The sequence below is a fragment of the Rousettus aegyptiacus genome, unplaced genomic scaffold (genome assembly GCF_014176215.1).
Source record: "Rousettus aegyptiacus isolate mRouAeg1 unplaced genomic scaffold, mRouAeg1.p scaffold_m13_p_3, whole genome shotgun sequence".
In the NCBI taxonomy this organism is placed as follows: domain Eukaryota; kingdom Metazoa; phylum Chordata; class Mammalia; order Chiroptera; family Pteropodidae; genus Rousettus; species Rousettus aegyptiacus.
In genome coordinates, this window is record NW_023416306.1 from 30,203,864 (window position 1) to 30,223,198 (window position 19,335).

General features: G+C 48.2%; 3 protein-coding genes across 9 annotated transcripts in view; 1 reads left to right on the forward strand and 2 right to left on the reverse strand.

Annotated features, from left to right (window-relative positions):
* Positions 1–55: 55 nt before the first annotated feature.
* On the reverse strand, positions 56–4,740 carry TESK1 (testis associated actin remodelling kinase 1). Its single transcript, XM_016130489.2, has 10 exons — positions 4,174–4,740; positions 3,928–4,049; positions 3,749–3,797; positions 3,077–3,223; positions 2,654–2,736; positions 2,399–2,489; positions 2,061–2,144; positions 1,817–1,906; positions 1,566–1,680; positions 56–1,234 (listed from the first exon to the last, which is right to left on the reverse strand). The coding sequence occupies exons 1-10, from the start codon at positions 4,390–4,392 to the stop codon at positions 348–350; spliced, it is 1,887 nt and encodes a 628-aa protein (XP_015985975.1). The 5' UTR covers positions 4,393–4,740; the 3' UTR covers positions 56–347.
* A 10,495-nt stretch (positions 4,741–15,235) lies between these two features.
* On the forward strand, positions 15,236–17,372 carry FAM166B (family with sequence similarity 166 member B). 5 transcript variants are annotated; one of them, XM_016130354.2, is made up of 6 exons: positions 15,236–15,387; positions 15,777–16,000; positions 16,090–16,304; positions 16,518–16,569; positions 16,646–16,761; positions 17,110–17,372. In XM_016130354.2, exons 1-6 carry the CDS (start codon positions 15,332–15,334, stop codon positions 17,338–17,340), a joined length of 894 nt encoding a protein of 297 aa, XP_015985840.2. In that variant the 5' UTR covers positions 15,236–15,331; the 3' UTR covers positions 17,341–17,372. The 5 variants fall into 5 exon arrangements, with proteins under 5 accessions (XP_015985840.2, XP_036094738.1, XP_015985841.2 ...); XM_036238845.1 differs by having other exon boundaries at positions 16,090–16,341; positions 16,511–16,569; positions 16,714–16,843; positions 17,110–17,321; XM_016130355.2 differs by having other exon boundaries at positions 16,646–16,843; positions 17,110–17,321.
* RUSC2 (RUN and SH3 domain containing 2) overlaps positions 17,314–19,335 on the reverse strand; it is a 51,729-nt gene continuing 49,707 nt past the window's right edge. For all 3 annotated transcript variants that reach the window (XM_016130350.2, XM_036238844.1, XM_016130349.2), the window contains 3 exons: positions 18,332–19,151; positions 18,099–18,236; positions 17,314–18,013 (listed from right to left, as the gene is read on the reverse strand). In XM_016130350.2, the coding sequence (XP_015985836.2) occupies positions 17,812–18,013; positions 18,099–18,236; positions 18,332–19,151 (1,160 nt within the window). In that variant the 3' untranslated portion in view covers positions 17,314–17,811. The remainder of the gene's footprint in view (positions 18,014–18,098; positions 18,237–18,331; positions 19,152–19,335) is intronic.

Below are 19,335 nucleotides of genomic sequence, written 5' to 3' on the forward strand. Positions count from 1 at the left end.
ACCTACCATAGTGGAATGGGGGGTTGGGGGGAGGAGGGCGCACGGGCTGAGTGGATAGGGGCAGCCCGGAGCCAGCCAGGCAGTTTTATTGAAATATTTTTTAAATAATCTGCACGTGTTAGTCTCGTGTGTCAGCAGTGCTGTGTCTGGTTCAGTGATCCCCATGGCATAGCAAGCCCAGGGGTTGGATAGGAAATGTTCTGTCTCTTGAGTCCATGCTGAGGTTCCCCTATAGGGGTAGGATAGCCGGTCAGCCCATCTGGGGCTGGCAATGTCCAGCATGTGCGCTGTCCTCACAGGGCATCCTGAAGGCTAAAGTTGGAGGCCTGAGACCACAGGCTCCGGTGCTAAGAGCGTGCCCCAGGCAGCTGCAGGCTAGTTGTGGGTGGCTTGGCATGGTGCCCTCGGTGGCAGAGGAGACTGCCCGCCTCACAGTTCAGGTTGCGGTAGCGGGCAACAGCTGGTGTGGGGCGGGGGCACATGGACAGGAAGCCAAAGCTGAAGGGGCCAAGGCAGCAGCCAGGGCAGGGCAGCCCCTCATCGGACTCCCGGGGAACTGAAGGGGGTGGCGAAGGTTCTGTCCGCTCCAGGGCTGCTGCCTGGGGCAAGCTATGTTGGGCCCGGTTCCAGGGCTCCCCGGCCCAGCCTTGTGGGGAGTTCACTACCACAGCTGGGGGGTTGTTGTTAAGGGAAGGTCCCGACCTAGGGGACCAGGGCTGGGAGGCCGAGGAACAAGTGCTGATGAAGTTGTCTGTGGCCACAGCCAGGGGCAGCTGGGGAGCTGGTCCTGGGGGTTCTGGCTCCGGACTACTGCCCTCACACTCCATTTTCTCTTCAGCTGAGGGGCCCACAGCGGGGGGGCCAGGACCTGGCAGTGCTGTCTCCATACGTCGGGGAAGCTCAGGGGACGATGGTAGTGAGCGGCAGCGACGAGCAGGTGTCCCAGGCTGGACTAGGGTCTCTGGAGCAGTCACCAAGGGCAGCTGGCTGGAGGGCAGTGGTGATGGTGGTACAAGGGGCAGAGGGGCGACTGGCTTGCTGGGTGTGTCCAGGAGCTTGATCTTTCCACCCCTGAGGTCTTCCCGCAGTGAGAAGGGGTTGACTCGAGTCAGATTGTCCCCCCAGTTGGGGAGTGATTCTGGTGATGGGGGCAGGAAGAGGTCTGACCGGCTTCGGGAGAGCCGGGGGTCTGGTCTGGGAAGCGTGGCAGAGGGACCCCCTCTTGGAACAGACCCTGTAGACAGAGAAGTCTGTGATCACTGTTCTCGGCATTGATAATTTCTACGGGCCTCGTTTATTCACCAAGAGGGCGGTGGGACTAGAGCATAGAAAAGGGAGTCTGATAAGATGCTTTGGAAAGGGGAAGATGTTACCTCCAGTCCCCTTTTACCTCTTTCCTTTTTTCCTTCCTTCAGGCTCTAGAATTAGAAAACTATCTTCGTTGAAATGTCCTCTCACCCCACCCCCTTCTCAATGAATAAATATACTTAGTTTTCCTCAGATAATTCCCTGAGTTCTAAGGAGGAGAGGCAGAAGGACTCCAGTTGGGTCGAGGTTATACTCACCCTTAATTTGTGTCAGGGGCGCCCTGGTGAGGGGGGCTGGCTCAGGCAGCTGCTCCAGGATCCATTCCAAGTGCTGGGTGATTTCAGTGAAGGGTGCACGAGCGCTGGGTTCCATCTGAGGGGTAGGAAGAGGGGCAGCTTCACTTAGTGTTCCAAAATCGGGTCCCTGAGTTTTCTTCCCATCACCTGGAACAGGACAGCCTTGTCAGCTGATGGATGGGGACAGAGGGCAGGGAGGGTGAGGCTCTTACGCTGCAGCAATGGATGGCCAGGAGCAAGAAAGGCAGTGGGCAGTCATCCCCCACCAGGGTCCGGAAAGCAGGCACATCCAGGCCAAAGTCCTGTGGCGACAGAGAAGAGGGGCCTCAAAGTTAGCCTTCCTTGGCTAACTTCCTTCTGTATCCTAATGTGGACCTCGACCACTAGTGACTCCTTCTTAGTTATGAGCTGCCCAGTCTGGAGTTCCTCCTTTTCAAACCTGGAGACATCATTTACCTCAGTACGGGGTAGGTAGTCCGGGTCCGCAGGTACTCGCGCGATGAGCTCACAGAGGACAATCCCAAAGGCAAAAACATCAGCCTAGGGAGAGGAGATAATGTCAGGGGGAGGAATTGACAGTTTTCATGTGAGAATTTTGTCAGAAAGTGTCAGAATTCAGGGGAGAGTCTTCACAGTTTTCATGTGTTGGAGGGGTGCCTGTAAGGGGCGAGGGGGATCTTGGGGGCCTCCTGAATATCTGGTAGGGTTGTTTAGGAACTTGGGATGGAGTCCTTTAAGAGTATCTCTAGAGGGTCCCTGGAAGGCCTTGGGGATCTAAAGGGTTGATTTCTCACCTTCTCATCATACAGCTCACCCCGTAACACCTCTGGAGCCATCCAGTAGGGGGAACCCACCACAGCCAATGGCTCCTTCCTTGCCCCTTCCCTGTAGGGTAGGGGCAGAGTCATCAGAAACATTCCACCAGAAATTCTCCCAAACGAAAGGGGCTAAGGTCAGCCCCCTTCCCACTCCAAGGGAAATGTTCCTGGGGGCTTCACTTAGATAGGAGTCTTCTGTGAGTTTTGGGGGGACAGGTGTGTTCACCTTACCTATACACAGGAATCTTCTCAGCCAGCCCGAAGTCACCCACAACAGCTGTGAAGCCTTGGTCTTCCCGTCGGATCAGACAGTTCTGACATACACACAGCATCCCCACGCACCCATCACCTGCTGCTCTTTGATCTTTCAATCTATACCCCAAAAAGCTCTGTCACTCCCGAATAACCCCCAACCCTCTCTGATCTTCCAGTTCTCCAATGCACCCCAATCTTGCAATATCATTCGCCACTCCAAAATGCAATGTGGTGCTCAGTTCCTCAGAGACACCCCCTCAACCCAGCCCCCCATTCTCCAATGCCTTGCTACTCTAACATCTTAACATATCTGTTATCTACATTCCAACATCCATGGGCTAGTTACAACCTAATAGTCTTAAATCCCCCTTCATGCCTCCACCCATCTGGCCAGCCTACCTTGGATGTGAGGTCCCGGTGGAATACACCTTTGGCATGCAGGTACTGCAGGCCGTGGGCGATGTCCAGAGCCAGGCGGAGCCTGACAGGCCAGGACAGAGGTTCAGGGGAGCTGAGCAGCTGTTCTAGGGTCCCCCCATTCATATACTGGGGGCATAGTGAAAGGAGAAGGGGAATGAATGTCAAGGTTTCAGTTTCTAGTCTCCCATTTATAAGCCAGGGGACACTCAAGAGGATCGCAAAGGTCAAAAGGGTGAGCCAGTGCTCTAGAGTCCCCATTCGTATTCTAGGGCTGTCCTGTCCAATACATATGCAACTATTTAAATTTAAATTATTGAGTTTAAATAAAATCAAACATTCAGTTCCTCAGTCACAGTAGCCACATTTCCAGTGCTCCCTAACCACATGTGCCTAGTACCTACAGTTTTGGATAGCACAGATATAGAATATTTTCATCACTGCAGAAAGTTCTATTGGACAGTACTGTTCTACAGGATATAGAGGATGAGAACAGCTGAGGCCTTTTATTTGTGGTTTGCCCATAAGGAAGTTCAGGGACGCCTCCCTGGGAGAAGGTCCTGCTGGCTCTCCCTATTCCTCTATGGAAGCACCTGGGAGCTGACTCTCTCCCCTCAATGGTGGTGAGAATGCCCTCTCCTCGCCCATCCTCACCTCTGTAAGAGCGTGCAGCTGCCCCTGGTGAACACAGACCCCCATGAATCTAGAAGAGGGGAAAGAAGATAGGACGGTAGGCTGTAAGGGCAACAGCCCCTCCACAGTTCCTACTTTTTCCAGCGGGATCTTTCCCCTTCCCCTAGCAAGCTTCCCAGCTAGCGGCTGGGGCTGCTCACCTTAGGATATTGGGGTGCCGGAGCCGGTTCATCAGCTGCACCTCCCGTAGCGTGTTTCCCCGGTTACTGGGGAGCCTGTTCATTTTCAGCACCATGACTTGCCCTGACTGTCGGTGTCGAACCTGCGGGCGGCAGGGGCCGGCAAGTCTCGGGTAGATCTGACAGGTCGCCCGGGACCAGGCCCCCTAGCTCCAGCCTCCCGTCCAAGGCTCGGTCCCGCCCCTCTGCTCTCTCTACTGGTCCTACCTTGTAGACCTCCGAGAAGAAGCCGGCCCCGATCTTCTCGGCGCAGTGGAAATCGTCCACGCGCGCTAGGCTGGACACGGCGCTGCGGAGAGCCCGGTAGGAGGAGGGGCGGCCCCGGCCCGGGCCTCCACCCGCGCCCCCCGGCCCTGGGGGCCCCTCCCCCGGCGCCTCTCCCGGCCCGGGTCCAGGGCCCCGCAGTGGGGGCCGTTCCCCGGCCATGGCCGGGCCCCCAACCCCGATCTGCCTCACATGGCAGGGTCCCCGGGGCCCGGGCAGGCAGCACTCGCCATGGGTGCGGGCCCAGCCCGATCCCGGGCGCCGGGGCTCCGGCTCCCGCCTTAGAGAATGGAAGATTCGCCAAAGATCCTGGTCCCACCCCCGCCGCGCCGGCTTGCTGGGCGCGGGTGGACTCCGCTCCGCTCCGCTCTGCGCAAGGCCTAGGCCTAGGCCGGGCGGTGGCGGTGGAGTTCCCGGGCGCCGGCGGGCAGGCGGGCTCCCGGCTGGCGGAGGCGGGCGGGCGGGCGGGCGGCGGCGGCGGTGGCGCTAGGCTTTGCTGCTGGGGCTCAGGCTCCGCGGCCTGCCAGGGGCGGGCCGCTGAGCCTGTCCTCTGCTTAACTCCTTCGAGCCCGGCCACCAAGCAGCGGCCACGCCCCCTCGGATACGCACCCCCAACGGTTGGTCGCGATGCCCTAGGAGAGTGGGTCAGGGGCGTCGCGGTCAAGTAAGTTCGACCCGAGCTGAATAACTGAAGGGCAATAAGGGCTGATTGTGCATGTGTGCAGCTCAAATGTCTTTTAGCTGCTGGGTGAGTCCTTTCTCCCCTCACACCCTCAGGTCACTGTCATTTGAGGGCCGGGCTCTGGAAGCTGCACGATTCCTGGGCTTTATAGACCAACAGGGCGGAAAAAGACACCTCAGGCCCAGCCACAATCTAAAGTAGCCCAGTAAACAAACCACCTCCCTGTCCCAACCTGCCCATTTCCCAGGTCTCCGTCCCTACATCTTACACATCTGGAATCATCTTCCTTTTCGGTCGGCTGTGTTGGCCCAGGGCCGTGGCCCTTGGCCAGCCCATTCCTAGCGTGGCCCCGTGGCCCCGACTCCTCCTCACTTCATCCCACCTCCCTCGAATAAAGTTCAAATTCCAGAGCCTCCGCCCAGTGACAGTCTGGACCTTCCTCTATTTCGACCAAATGACCTTCTCTCGCAAAAGAGGAGCCTCCACCTACAGGGAAAGCCCCTCCTTCCGCGAGATTCCCACCCCTCGGCCAGATCCCGCACCTCAAGGGGCCCTTCCCTTCGGACACCCCTCTCTTCCTCAGTGAGAACCCTCCCCTTCAGCGGGACCTTTCCTTAGTGTCAACATTAGTGTGTACCAGAACCCTTCAGTGCGACATCTCTGTTTATTCTTCCCATGCAGTGAGACCCCCCACCTCTCTGAGTGACTCCACCTGTTATTGTGACCCCTCCGCTCAACGTGACTCCTCCCCGTAGTGTGGCCCAGCCCTTATCAGTGTGACCCCTCATCAGGTTTCACCCTCCATCACATAGAACTCCGGTCTGCCCCTGCAGGCCAGAGTGGGAGCTGCAGCCAGCGTCTTAATTGACGCGAGCCCCTGAGTGCGCACGCACTGGCTGGGGACCTTGTACACTCGCCGTACCCGTTGCTTCCGGTTCTCGGCTGGCTCCACCCGCCAGTCGTTGGCGAAATAGCCAATCATCGCTAGGGGTGGGTGACGTAGCTCAATCCCGGTGGACCGCTCCGAGCGAGCAGCGGTGGGCGTTGGTGAGCGCCACCTAGCGGTGGGATGGCGGGCGACGGGAATAGAGGCTGCAGGGCCTCGGAAGTGAAACTGGCTGCGACAGAGCTTCGGAGCGAGGCTGAGTTCTCTTTAAAAATTCTAAAGTACTTTATTTCTGTGGTAAGCCAAAAAGAGAATAAAAGCACAGTCAACATCCGTGTGGGTAACGCTTTCTAATAGAGTCCCGTCCCATGTTTATGAGAGTTGGGGCCAAGTACTCTTAAATTGTCAAGGGCTAATGAAAAAAGAATAAAGGCAGTCTTAAATTATAAACAATGCATTAGGGGCGAGAGAAGGCCAGATGTCCTCTCGTTGAGGTAAGATTTCGCGCAAATTTAGAGGGAAGAACAGGAGAGATTCACAGTCCTTCCAGAGCCAGTGGAGACAGGCCAATCTTCAAACAACCTGTGTCTGGACCATGTGCATCATATTCATTCTTCAGAGTGAATATGGTCTCCGGAAAACAAGTTCATTCATTACATTAATGTTAACATCTACAACTATTTAATTTGTAAATTTGCTTTCTGTAGAAGTATGAGTTCTATAAATGCTAGGAATTGATGCCTCATTTTGTTTAAGTAGTATCATAATAGATAATTTAACTGACGTATCTGACTCTTTTATCCAAGTTTGAGAATTACTACAGTTGGTGATAGTGATTCTAAGCTGAGGAGTCGGGTTCCTGTTTTAGAAAGATCATCGTGGTGGTTGTAGGGAGGCAGAGAGACCGATGAGAAAATAGGCTCTGACAGTGCTTCAGTCAGGAGAGGGACTGAACTAGCATAGGGATAATAGGGAAGGAGAGAAGGAATCATTCAAGTAGTATGGGAAAACTTGATTGATTAGTATCCAAAGTAAGTCCTATGGGGAGAGAGAGCATCAGTCATGGTAAGTTTTAGATTTCTAGCTTAGATGACTGGGATGATATCAACTGAGATAAAGAATCCAGGAAGAGGAAGGTAAATGATTGCAATTAACAAAGGGGTAATGGTAAAGAAAACTATGAAGATGCATACCACCATCCAAGTAGGGCGTATAAAGGGAGAAAAAGGCCCACAGCGGAATCCTGGGGAAGATCTATGTTGAAGGGCAGATTGAGGAAGAGAAGTCCATGGAAGAGACTGAGAAGAAACAAGCTGACAGACAGGAAGAGAATCTAGAGAGTCTGGTGCTATGAAATCCAAGGAATGGAGAGTTTAGGAAAAATAATAAGGAACAGCATTAAATAGTGCAAAGGGTTTTGCTAAGTTTTCAATGTTCCTTGAGTTAGGCTATTAGAAGATCCTTTTGTTGTTTTTCAAACATTTATGATGGAAAATTTAAAAACAACAACAAACAGAACAATAAACCCTTATTTACTGTGGGTGAGTAAGACCATTTTGTTGCAGACCCATGCCTCAGCTGTACTGTTGCTGTAAGTGACACAGAGTAAAAGTACCTGCTTTCATGTCCCTTCTATGCCAGTGATTCTCTGATGACTAATTTATGGCCAATCTTGTTTCATTTATACCCCTGCTGTCTTCCCCCTACCCACGTATTTGGTGCATATTTCTGACATATAATTTCATCAATAAATATTTCTAAAGATAAGGATTCTTCTTTATTTTTAATTTTAAATTTTTATTATTAAAACATTTTTAAAATTTTCCCCCTCCCCTCTGGTAAGGATTCTTCTTTAAAACAAAATCATAGTACCATTGTCACACCTTAAAAAACAGTAATTTCTTGATATCATCAAGTACCTAGTTGACATTTTCCCCATTGTTTTATAGTTTTAAAAAATAGTTTATTTGAGTCAAAATCACTAAGATCCATACTTTGCAATTGATAGGTCTCAAATCTTTTTAAATTCTTAAGGCCATTCTCTATCTTTTTTCCCTTACTACTTAATTTATTTTTTAAGAAACCAGGTCATTCGTCCTGTAGAATTTCTCAAAGTCTGAATTTTGCTGAGCTGCTTCTGGTGTAATTTAGCACATTCCTCAGTCCCCTGCTTTTTTGGCAAATTGGTAGGTAGAGACCTAATCAAATTTAGATTTAATTATTTCGGCAACACTAATCCGTAGGTGGTGTTAGTACTTTTATCAGGAGGCACAGTGCTGGCCTTTTTGTGATGTTAGTAACTAAAGATGATATTTTCTATTCTAGCATTGATTAAATTCAGCACTATTGACATTTTGAGCCAGGTAATTCTTTATTGTAGGAAGCTGTCCTGTGCATTGTAGGATGCTTAACAGCATCCCTGGCCACTATCCACTGAACGCCAGTAGCAACTTCCCTAATTGTAACAACGAAAAATGTCTCTAGACTGCCAGTTGTCAGGAGGCAAAATGTCCCTGATTGAGAACCACTGGTCTAGGTTCATTAGTACAGGAGTTAGCAAATGATATTCTCGTTCTATCCTTTGTTCGCTAGGTAGAATACCTCTACAAAGAGAAACTTTTCCACATCAACTATTTGTTTCCCAGAGATATATTTCATATAGGAAAGGCAAGAAAAATGCTTGATTGTTTCCCTTTTATTTTACTAGCTTTTAAAGTAGTGAGTTGGTTCCCCAGTGTCCTCCAAAAGGGACCAATGAGGTGTGTGTGTTTTTTAGTATTATGAACTCATAATTTAACACTTATATGCAGTGTCTCAATTGTTGGCAGTTTTTATCATTTCGATGTTTAAATTGTCTGTTTTGGCCACTTGGGACTTATTCGAATTGTTTCCTGAGTCCTTTTGATATGACCCTGAAGGTTTCTTGCTATTTGTTCTACCAAAATCTTCCTGGCTTGCTTTGCGCATTCCTAGATTAGAGCTGGTATCAGCTATTTTTCCCTTTCATGATTCCTTTTAGTTGCAAATAGTATTTAGAGACTAAATGATTCATGATTCCTTTTAGTTGAAAATAGTATTTAGAGACCACATCTGGGTATTATGGATATAAATTATTTAACTTTAGGTAGAACAGTTAAATGAATGTGTAACTCATCTCAAAACAGTCCCTTCCACCATCTCATTATAAAACAATTTCAGACATGCAGAAAAGTTGAAGGAAAGCACAATGAGCACACATCTATACCCTACCCTAGGTTTAACAGTTGTTTAGATTTTGTTGTATTATTTTCTGTCTTTCATGTGGTGTGGTATGGTATGCTATGATATATATCATCATAACATTTTTATTGTACCATTTAAAAATAAGTTGCAGGCATCTTGACACTTCATTAGCATTATCTCCTAATATCAATATCATTATAATGGTAACCATAATATCATTATCATACCTTGAATTAGTTTCTTCATTCTCTTCATATTTTATAGGCTCCTTCTTCTATGCATGTCTCTTTTGTTGATTCTTCATCTTCTTGACTTCTCAACTGTGACGTACCCAGAGCTCCATCATTGGACCTCTTCTCAACTGTGACGTACCCAGAGCTCCATCATTGGACCTCTTCTCTACTCACATACACGGTGGCTCATTCCATTAACTCCAAGGCTTTAAATACTATTTATATGCTAATGACCCCATTTTCTCTCTCTTGCCCCAACCTCTGCACTCTAGACTCCTATATTCAATTGCTTACTTATCATCTCCAGTTGTATATCTAATTACCTTTTCAAAATTGATGAGTACAAAACAGAACTCTCGAATCCTGCCTCTCTTTACAGCTCTCCAAGGCTTCCCTATCTCAATAAATTCAATTAGATGCTCAGGCAAGACAATTCAGTTGTCTTTGACTCCTCTCTTTCTACCTCATAACCAGACCACCAGCAAATTGTGTATGTTCTACGTTTGAAATCTATCCATAACCTGATTGCTTTGGACATTTTCACTATCTCTAACCCAGTCTAAGTCACCACTGTTCTTACCTATAGTATTGCAATAGCCTCCTTTCTGGTCTCCCTGCTTATACCTTTATCTCCCTGTAGCCTATCCTCTATACCAGCGGTCCCCAACCTTTTTGGCACCAGGGATCAGTGCTCCTGAGAATCTAACGCCAGATGATCTGAGGTGGAGCTGAGGCAGTGATGCTAGTGCTGGGGAGTGGCTGCAAATACAGATGAAGCTTTGCTCACTAGTCTGCCACTTACCTCCTGCTGTGCAGCCTGGTTCCTAAAAGGCCGGGGACTGGCACTGGTCTGTGACTCAGGGCTTGGGGACTCCTGCTGTACACAGCAGCCAGATATTCCTTTTAATATGTAAGTCACATAATTTAATCTCTGCTCAAAACCTCTCATCTCACTGAGTATTAAATCCAAAATCTTTCCTATAGTTTTGTTATTAATATATATAACTTTGATTTCTATTCCCTTGCTTAAAACCTTCAATGTAATGTTGAGCGAAGTAGTGGCAGTAAACGCTTATATCTTATCTTTTTCCTGATCTTTAAAGTAATGCTTTTAATGTTTCACTACTAAATTTAATGTTTACTGCAAGTTTTTTTTTTGTAGCTATTGATAACAATTAGCTATTATCACAAGTGTAACTAACCATATCAAAATTCAGTGACATAACACAATTACTTATTCTCATAAAGCTGTGGGTTGACTGGGGTCAACATTCTAAACTGGGATTGGCTAGAGAGCTTGGCTGGGCTCCATCTGTCCCTCACTCCTCCTGGGAGTAGCCGGATAGCCCGGGCAGGTTCTTTTCATGGTGATGGAAGAAGTGCAAGAGGATGACAAGCACAGTGTCGCAAATGTTTCCATGTCTTTGGGTCATGTCATGTCTGTCAACATTCCAGTGGCCAAAGAAAGTCACAGGGCCAAGCCCAAGTACACTCTATTTATAAAGGTGGTGGTAGGAAGGGAGAAAAGATTTCTAAACAATGAAATGTTATATTAATCAATTTTCTGATGTTTAACTGACTTTGCATTTATAGGATAAACCTAACTTGATCTTGATGTGTTCTTTCTCTACTCCCTCACTCCCTCCCTTCCTTGCCTTCCACTCTATTTCCTTCTTTCCTTCTTTTTTTCTTAACACTAGATTTGGGTTTTTTTTGTATTTTATTTTTTATCAGCTTTGTACTGAGATATAATTCACATACCATATAATTCACCCATTTAAAGTTTACAATTCAGTGGTTTTTATTATATTTAGAGTTGTGCAACTATCACCACAATTGTTCTAGAATTTTTTCATTATCCCAAGGCAAAACCTCATGTCCATTAGCAGTCACTAACTACATCCACTCTCCCCCCCACCCCTAGGCAACCATGAATTTTCAGGTTGTATAGATATGCTTCCTTTGGATATTTCATATATGGAATCATACATGAATCTTGCTTCTTTTACTTGGCATAATGTTTTCAAGGTTTATCCATGTTATAGCTTGTATCAGTACTTCATTTTTTTATTGCTGAATAATATTCTGTTGAATGAATGTACCATGTTATTTATCTGTTCATCAGTGGAAGGTCATTTGGGTTGTTTCCACTTTTTGGATGTTATGAATGATGCTCCTCTGAACAATTATGTACAGGTTTTTGTATGGTTATATATTTTCATGGTCTCATGTCCTTTTTGCTTTGTCTTATTCCTCTGTTCCTTTGTTTCTACCTTCTTTTGGTTTGAATAAATATTTTTTAGCATGCCATTCTAGTTTTCCTGTCCCCTCCCTTTTTTTAAAACATATATTTTAGTTACTCTCTCAGTGGTTGCTCTGGGGATTACAATCTAATCAAATGGTTGAAAGAGAAACATGCAATGACCTATACCATATAAGGTTGATTTTCTTTCAATAATCCTCTGAAGAAAACCAATCCTGTAATAATGCTGAAAGTGGAAGTCCTCTAATGTGTCATCTAACTGGTAATGCTGGCTAATAAGAATGCGATTGACATTTGAATATCTTTTTCATATAATAAGCCATCTTATTGTACTTTTATTATCACGGTTTATCAGTGGGTTCTCAGGGTTTTAGTTAAGCAGTTAAATTTTTTCTTCCTTTCCAACATTTACAGTTATTACTTATTTTTATTTCATGTACTGTTTAGAATAATGTTCGATAATAAAGGTGATAGCGATTAGTCTTGTCTTGGTTCTGGCTTTTATAAGATTGTCTAAAGTGAGGGACTATCAACTCTACATGCTGCCATCCACCGTATGCCTATTTTCCTATTAACCTCGCTGAGATTTTCTAGTTTAGTTGTATAGAGTTTCACTTAATAGTCTTTTATAATAAAAAATAAATTCTGTGTGCCTGTGTTTTAGCCACTTCTTCATGCCATTATGGGCTTTGTGTAGTCTTTTTTATCTTTTGGCTAGCTAGGCTAGTAGTTTGCTTATTCTGTTTTTTTTTTTTTTTTTAAACAGCTTGTATAATAATCACTTCCGTTGTTTTCCTAATTTATTGGTTTTTATTGTTAGCTTCATAAACTTTTCCTCCTATTTTCCTTAGCTTATGATGTTCCTCCTTTTCTAGCTGCTTGAGCTGACTGCTTAGTTATTAGCTAATTTAGTTGGTTTTAGATCTATTTACCTGGCTAGTCTGTCTGCAGCCTTTTCTGCTGAAGCCATCATGCCTTCTACCTTCTGCCCTCCCTAGACACAGCTGGTTGATAAGGGCCTATTCATCTGCTGTGAGGCCAGGCTTGAGTGTGGTATAGATATAAGTGCTTGTCTATATCTGCTTCTTCTTCTTCTTGGCATATGGAAGCATATATTTCTGAGCTGCAAATTATTAATAGTTGGTAAATCTAGGCAAATGTTACATTTTTCTGTTTCAAATTAAAAAGTTAAAAAATATATATACATACATGTATATACACATATACATATATACACATACATACATACATACATACCAGGGCTCTAATTCACAGAATAATGTGGATAATAGGGCTGTACATGAATACTTTTAAAAAATCACTCTAGGCGATTCTGAAGCACATCCTAACCTCTGTTACTGTCCTCGACTCTTTTCCTTTCTCCCATTCCCACTAAATTCCAACCAAACACTATGAATTTCTACTTAGTACTTAACATAAGATAGTCACTGGGCCATTGCTCTTCATGCATCATCTCATCTATCTTATCCTACTCAATGGGGTAGTAACATTAGCTTCCCATTTTATAGATGAGAAACCAGGCTTGATGAGATGAATTTGGCTAAGGTCCATATCTCTAGTAAAACTAGGATCTGAACTAGGTTTTTGGTTGGTTTGTTTTACTTTTATGTTGTGTTGTCTTTGGCTGTAAATAAAAGCAAACTTAAAGTGGCCTTAACAGTAATGAAATTATTTTACATAAAAGGTTGGCTAATTTAGTGGCTCTACATTGCCATCAGGGCCTCAGCCCTTTCTACTTACCATCTACCCTTGAGGCATTCTGGCTTTGCCCCCAGATTAGCTTAGATTTCTACAAGGATTCATGATACCTGCCAAAGTTCCACCATCACATCCACAGAACTTCTTGAGGCAGGAAGACATAATTCATTCGTGTCCATGTCCTTCTCTTTAATTTGTTGTACATCTTTTTTTGAGAGCAAAGAAATTCTCCCCAGGACCCTCCCTCGGCCCAGAAGACTTCCCCTCATATTGCCAGAATGTCATAAGCCCATGTTAAGCTGTCATTAGCAAAGGGCATGGGACCACTGTGATGGGCTTAGACTAATCAAGATTCACTCCTAGGGCTGGCTCCAAGCATCCCTGAAGTTCCTGGCTGCTCGACAGAACAAAATTAAGGTTCTGTTAGGAAGAAGGGAGGTGGGAGTGGGGAATAGGTATAAAGTGTGCAACCAACAGTCTGTTACAGAATCTAAAAATCCAGGTTGTTAACCCTGACACACTACTGCTATTCTGGGCTCTCCCCTCAGCTCTCGCCCTCACTCTGGCATATTTCCTTAAGAGCCAAGACCCTTACAACTGTAGCTCTAAATGACACATTCCAACGCTGATCTTGGCAGAACAGTGAGGAACATGAAATGTATTCCTTGGGATCCAGTGCTCTTGTGGAATTCCTGAGAAGGCAGTGATACATGCTTGGTCAGAGCAGGCACTGTCACAGTCTGGGGTTGGGGAGAAGAGCAGAAGCTCCTGGAAAGGTGGACTGGCCTGGCCCTGACAGCCCCAGAGCTGAGTTCTAATCATGCTCTCACTCTCTGAGGTCTCTCCTTACTGGTCTGTACTTCTCTTAGAATCTGAATTACTTTCTTAACAAAATCTGATTTGCCCCCTTGCCTTAAACCCCAACATTCCCTCATATCTTCTTCCCTTGAGCTTTCACAGTAAGAAAACCTGTATCCACTGACTTTACTAACCATTCATTGATTTCCCATATGTGTTAGAAGCTTAGAGACAACGCTAAACAATAGGGAAGGAAATCGAGTTCTAGTAGCTGTGTGGCAAGTGCTGGGGTAAGTTCTTTCACACACACTATCTGACTTAATCCTTAACAGCACCTTGGTAGGTTAGGTTATATTAACCTTCATGTTATAGTTTAGGGAATTCAGGCTCAGAAGAAGTTAAGTCTTTTCAGAGAAGGTGAGGTAAGCCCAAGGGCACAATCTATTAGAAACCCATGACTGCCCGACCTCACGCCTGTGCTCTTTCCCCTACCCCGCCATTCTGACTTCATGGTCTTTATTGTTACAAAACACATGTGCGTACGTTAATTTGAGCCTCACAATAGTAGCAGGGTGAGTAGTAGTATCTGCATTTTATAAATGATAGTGGGGTTCAGAAATACTAAATGACTTGCCCAAAGTCACGTGGAGCTTAGCTTTTCTGACTCCTACATAGTACACATTCTGGCACTATGGAGTGTGCCTAGCAGAGCATGGCATATTTGTTAAATGGATGATGATCCAGATTATAGTAGGTATTCAATAAATAATTGTCAAGCTCTATTATTAGAAATTAACTAAGGTCTCTAGGTTGCTTTTTACCCCTGACATCTCCCCTCCGGGCTCTTGGCTCCCCTCACAGACCCTCTTTTCCCAGGAACTCTATTACCCTTAACCAAGACTCACAGAGAGTAGAATCGTCTCCTCAGGCAGGTGCTCTGATGAGGGCTTCAGAAGGAAGGGTCTTCTTTTGAGATAGAGCTGAATGGACCTCATGGTTTTTGCTTTCCCACCCCCCATCTCGGGTTTCCTTAGGTTCTGGAGTGGGGAGGCTGTTCTCAGCCTTTTCCCAGGTGGCAGGACTGCATTTGTTCTGGCGTCAACAGACCTGTGAGCCTCTGCTCTCCTGTTCCACTGGCCTTGGCCCTGGCAGTCATCACACTAGTGCCCCCTCCCCTCGCTCCTCCCTTAGCCCCGCCCCTGCTTCTGGCTCAGCCCCACAGCCCTGGACACAGTACACACTGCCCAGGGCCTCTGCTCAAAGGGAAACAAAAAGGCTGCCTGAGTTCCCATGGCGCTATGGCCAGCACCTTCATACCAGGGCTGAACCCTCAGAATCCTCATTATATTCCGGGGTAAGACTTCTACCCAGAGCACAACTCTGTTTCTGGGAATAGGGGCATAGGGCTATAGAGTTGTATCACCCAGACCTTGGAAGCCAAGTAGACATACTGGTACAGGAGGCCCAGGGCTGGGATATCTATTGTGTTGGATGGAAAAAGAAAAGCAAGGATTAGTGGTAGCTGGGCCTGCCGTGAAGCTTTGTGTTGTCTTCTCTATGGTAACAGGGTAACAGCAGAGGGTAAGGGTTGAAAACCAAGACAGAGAATTGAGAAATGCCTGCTACAAATATATACACAGCTGAGTCCAGAAAAGATCAGAACTTCAGAGGTCTTTGCTTCTGTCTCTGGGGAGGGTGGGACAGAGGGATTCTAGAGGTGAGTGAGTGAGTCCTGTGCTACAGGTACACTGGACACTGCCCACTACTTCGGTTCAGCATGGGCCAGACCTATGGGCAGATGACTGGTCAGCTACTTCGAGGAGCTCCTGGCCTAGCCTGGCCCCCTGCCCATCGCATACTTCTTCCTCCCATTCGACCTCCAAGATCTCCAGAGGTTCCCAGGAGAAGCCTGCCTGTCAGGCGTGGGCACAAAAGGCTCAGTTCCAGCATGATCCCTGGGTACACGGGTATGTAACACATGTATGAACAGGTGCCCCTTTCTAAAACATGTGTCCCAAACACTAACAGAAACCTTCGTTGTCCCCCGCCCACTCAGGTTTTGTCCCCCAGGCACAGTTCATCTTTGCCAAGAACTGCAGCCAGGTCTGGGCTGAGGCTCTGAATGATTTTACTCAGTGGCATGGGGAACAAGGGAGTCAGGAGCTGCCAAAGGAGGTCAAGGGAGAAGATGTGGAGAAAGACCAAGAGCCGAAGCTGGAACCAGAACAGGAGGTGGAGAAGGAGCCAGAGCTGAGGCAGGAAGTGGGACAAGTGAGATCAAGAAGGCTTGGCGGGGAGTGGTGCGGGGTTGGAGAGGGGAGCATTACCTCTGTGTAGGTTTGGGGTGGCCATGAGCAGCATAGCTTTGGGTACAGGGGATGTGGGCTTGACGGCCAGCTATACCTCCCTGGGAGCTTGTTTTAGAACAAGGGCTGAATTTGATAGCCCTGTTTTTTTTTTTCTTCTGTCAACTTCCCTCACAAGGCTTCCCCCTATTCCATGGATGACAGAGATCCTCAAAAGTTCTTCATGTCAGGTGAGGAGAAGTGGGTATGACTAAAGGCATGGGAAGGCCCCCAGGAGATCCTGACTCAGTATCCACATGCCCCCAGGCTTCACTGGTTATGTGCCCCGTGCCCGCTTCCTCTTCGGCTCCAGCTTTCCTGTGCTCACCAACCAGGCACTGCAAGAATTTGGACAGATATACTCACAGGGGAGACCCCAGAAGGTTCTCAAACATCTCCCTTCACTTTCAAGGACCTACCCTCAGAAACTGGGTCTTTTACCTAACTATGGGGGCTATGTGCCAGGTGAAGATATTTCCAGAGGGAGGCCTTGGGGACTGGAATATTTGTGTGTGTGTCTGTGTGATGGGTGGAAGTGGTTTGAGGGATTGGAACTAATAGATATGGGGGAAAATGGGTTATGTGATTTTATTATTGGGCAGAGAAGGAGACTGAGGTAGTTCACAGTGGGGGTTGAGAACCAGATTTAGGAGGATCTAGGCAACTGGCTGAGAAATAGTTGGCTTTTCCATGCTATTGGCTATAAGTGACGGACTCTCTTGGCCACACAGGGTATAAGTTCCAGTTTGGCCGCACATATGGGCATCTCACCCATGATGCTCTGGGCCTCAGCACCCTCCAGAAGCAGCTCGTGGCATAGGTACCTGGACTTCAATTTCTTTCTTCCCTTTTCATCCATCCTGGCCATCCTTTTGGAAAGAAGAGAGATGGGCTGGAGAGTGGTGGGGAGGCACAAAGAGAAAAGAGAAAATGCGCTGGAGGCCAAGCACCTTTTTTATTAATAGGTGTAATAAATAAATAAATAAATACATAAACAGAAGCTTGGGCTCCTCCTCCGTCTTCTGACCACCAGGCACTGGCCGCAGCCTATTTACAGTTGGGGGCTTAGGGATCTGGCCCGAATACTGTCACCCATTCTCCTCACCACTTGGCCCAGGGAACCCTGCAAATGGGCCTTTTGGTCACCTCTGTTCATAGGGACATGCTTGTCAGTACCCATGGCAGGGCTGGCCCAGATGGTCCGGGGAAATCCTGGCAGCCCGGTGCTGCGTCCTTTCCATCTTTTCCTGGGTGGAGATCTGGATGAGGTCACTGGGACAGTTAAGGGGGAGTAATTAACACTGAGCACAGAGATATGTGGCCCCAGCTCTCAGTCTGCTCTCTGTCGCCAAGCCAAAGGTCTTGGGAAGGGCTCTCAGGCTCTGAGTCTGAGGGTTATGAGGATCCCTGAGGCCACCAGCATGCACAGGGCCTCAGTTTTGGCTGCTTCCAGGAGTTGGACTTGGAGTTGGGGTCAAGGTCACATAGGCCAGAGGCACCAGGCCTGTGTCAGGGCCACGGCTGCAGTGCAGCCAGTCTCCTCCGGCTGGTCCCAGCACCTGTAGGATATCTCCCTTGTGGAAGCTCAGCTGTCCAGGGCCTGTGGCCAGATGGTGGCATAGTGCCTTTACCTCACTGGGGAAACAACAAATGGAGGTTAGAGATACCCCACCCAAAGCCAAAACCAGCCCCCCCAATCCTTCTATATCCCAGGACTCACCATGGAGGCTTGGAGGGCAGGGCTGGTGAGTGCGGCTCCTGTAGGCTCTCCTTGTGCTCTGGCTCCCGGCGGGCACCCACCGTCTGTGCCACTAGTTGGAACATGGACTTGTCCAGGCTCAGCCAGTCTGAGGGTAGCCTAGGAGACAGCAGCGGGGTCCCTGGCTCCATCTGTGCCCTGGCTTAGATCAGGCTCCCCCACTTCCTCTGTATACACCACGGGCTGCCTCTCACCTGCTTGTAGGCCGGGCCTCCCGTTGAGCCTTTCGGGACCCAAAGAGGTGTCCCCATTTGATGCCTCCGGGCGAAGGCCCTGAGGCTCCTGCTTCACTTTCTGCTAGAGGGGCAGTGGACACTTCCCTCTCTCGACTACGCCTCAGCTCAGACAGCACAGAATCAGGGGGGCTCCCCATCCAGAAGGGCCAGCCCCTGTCCCGGTCAAGGATCTCCTCAGGGGCAGGGCAGGCCTCAGCTCCCTCTACTACTCCCTCTCGTGGGGGAGGCCCCCCACCTCCTGCCCCTTTCTTTTTCTCACTGCTGCCAACGCTGCTGCTGTTGCTGCCACCACGGGGGAACCTAGAACCCTCAGTGGAGCCGTCGATGTAGACCTGGGAGCTCTGCATGAGTTGGTACCACCAGCTAGCCTGCCCACCTCGAGCCCTGCCACGCCCTAAACCCCCAGCTGCCTCTGCCACTTCTTCTGTCTCCTCCTCTTCCTCCTCATCTTCTCCACCTTCTGGAGCACCCACACCCTTCACCCGCTCCCCATGGGCTGCCCTGTCCATGTCTCCAGGGCCCTCCTGGCCCCGGGCCCGCGTCAACTGCAGCGTTGAGTGGGCGGATAGCAGCAGGTCCTGGGACACCCGCAGCAATTCCTTGTGCTGCCGCTGCTGCTGCCCACTTTGCAGCAGCCGGTGCTGGAACAGCAAGTCGAGGCTGAAGGGCAGCAGGGCCAGGGGCTGTAGTAGCAGCAGCAGCTCCTCAAAGAGGCCAGGGCACACGGTATGCGCTGCGCTCAGGAAACCCCATGGCTGGTAGTGGCTCTGGATGATATCTAGCGGGGAGAGAGAGAGAGAGGGACTGAGCCACACAAAGAAGCAAAGCCTGGCCTGGGGTGGGCCTCTGAAAGGCAACTTGGGAGAGCCACTGCATCATACTGCACAGGTTGTGGACCGTGCCACTTAGATGCACTGCACTGTAAATGATGCCCCCTTAAGTTGTGCAGTGCATTAACTCCA

Excerpts from the sequence above, each read along its gene's own strand:
- TESK1 (XM_016130489.2), bottom strand. The coding sequence starts at position 4,392 with ATGGCCGGGGAACGGCCCCCACTGCGGGGCCCTGGACCCGGGCCGGGA. Across the intron at positions 4,050-4,173 it reads TCTTCTCGGAGGTCTACAAG|GTTCGACACCGACAGTCAGG; the intron begins GTAGGACCAGTA and ends TGCCGCCCGCAG. Across the intron at positions 1,907-2,060 it reads ACTACCTACCCCGTACTGAG|GACTTTGGCCTGGATGTGCC; the intron begins GTAAATGATGTC and ends CTGTCGCCACAG.
- FAM166B (XM_016130353.2), top strand. The coding sequence starts at position 15,332 with ATGGCCAGCACCTTCATACCAGGGCTGAACCCTCAGAATCCTCATTAT. Across the intron at positions 15,388-15,776 it reads AATCCTCATTATATTCCGGG|GTACACTGGACACTGCCCAC; the intron begins GTAAGACTTCTA and ends CCTGTGCTACAG. Across the intron at positions 16,305-16,517 it reads TGAGGCAGGAAGTGGGACAA|GCTTCCCCCTATTCCATGGA; the intron begins GTGAGATCAAGA and ends TTCCCTCACAAG.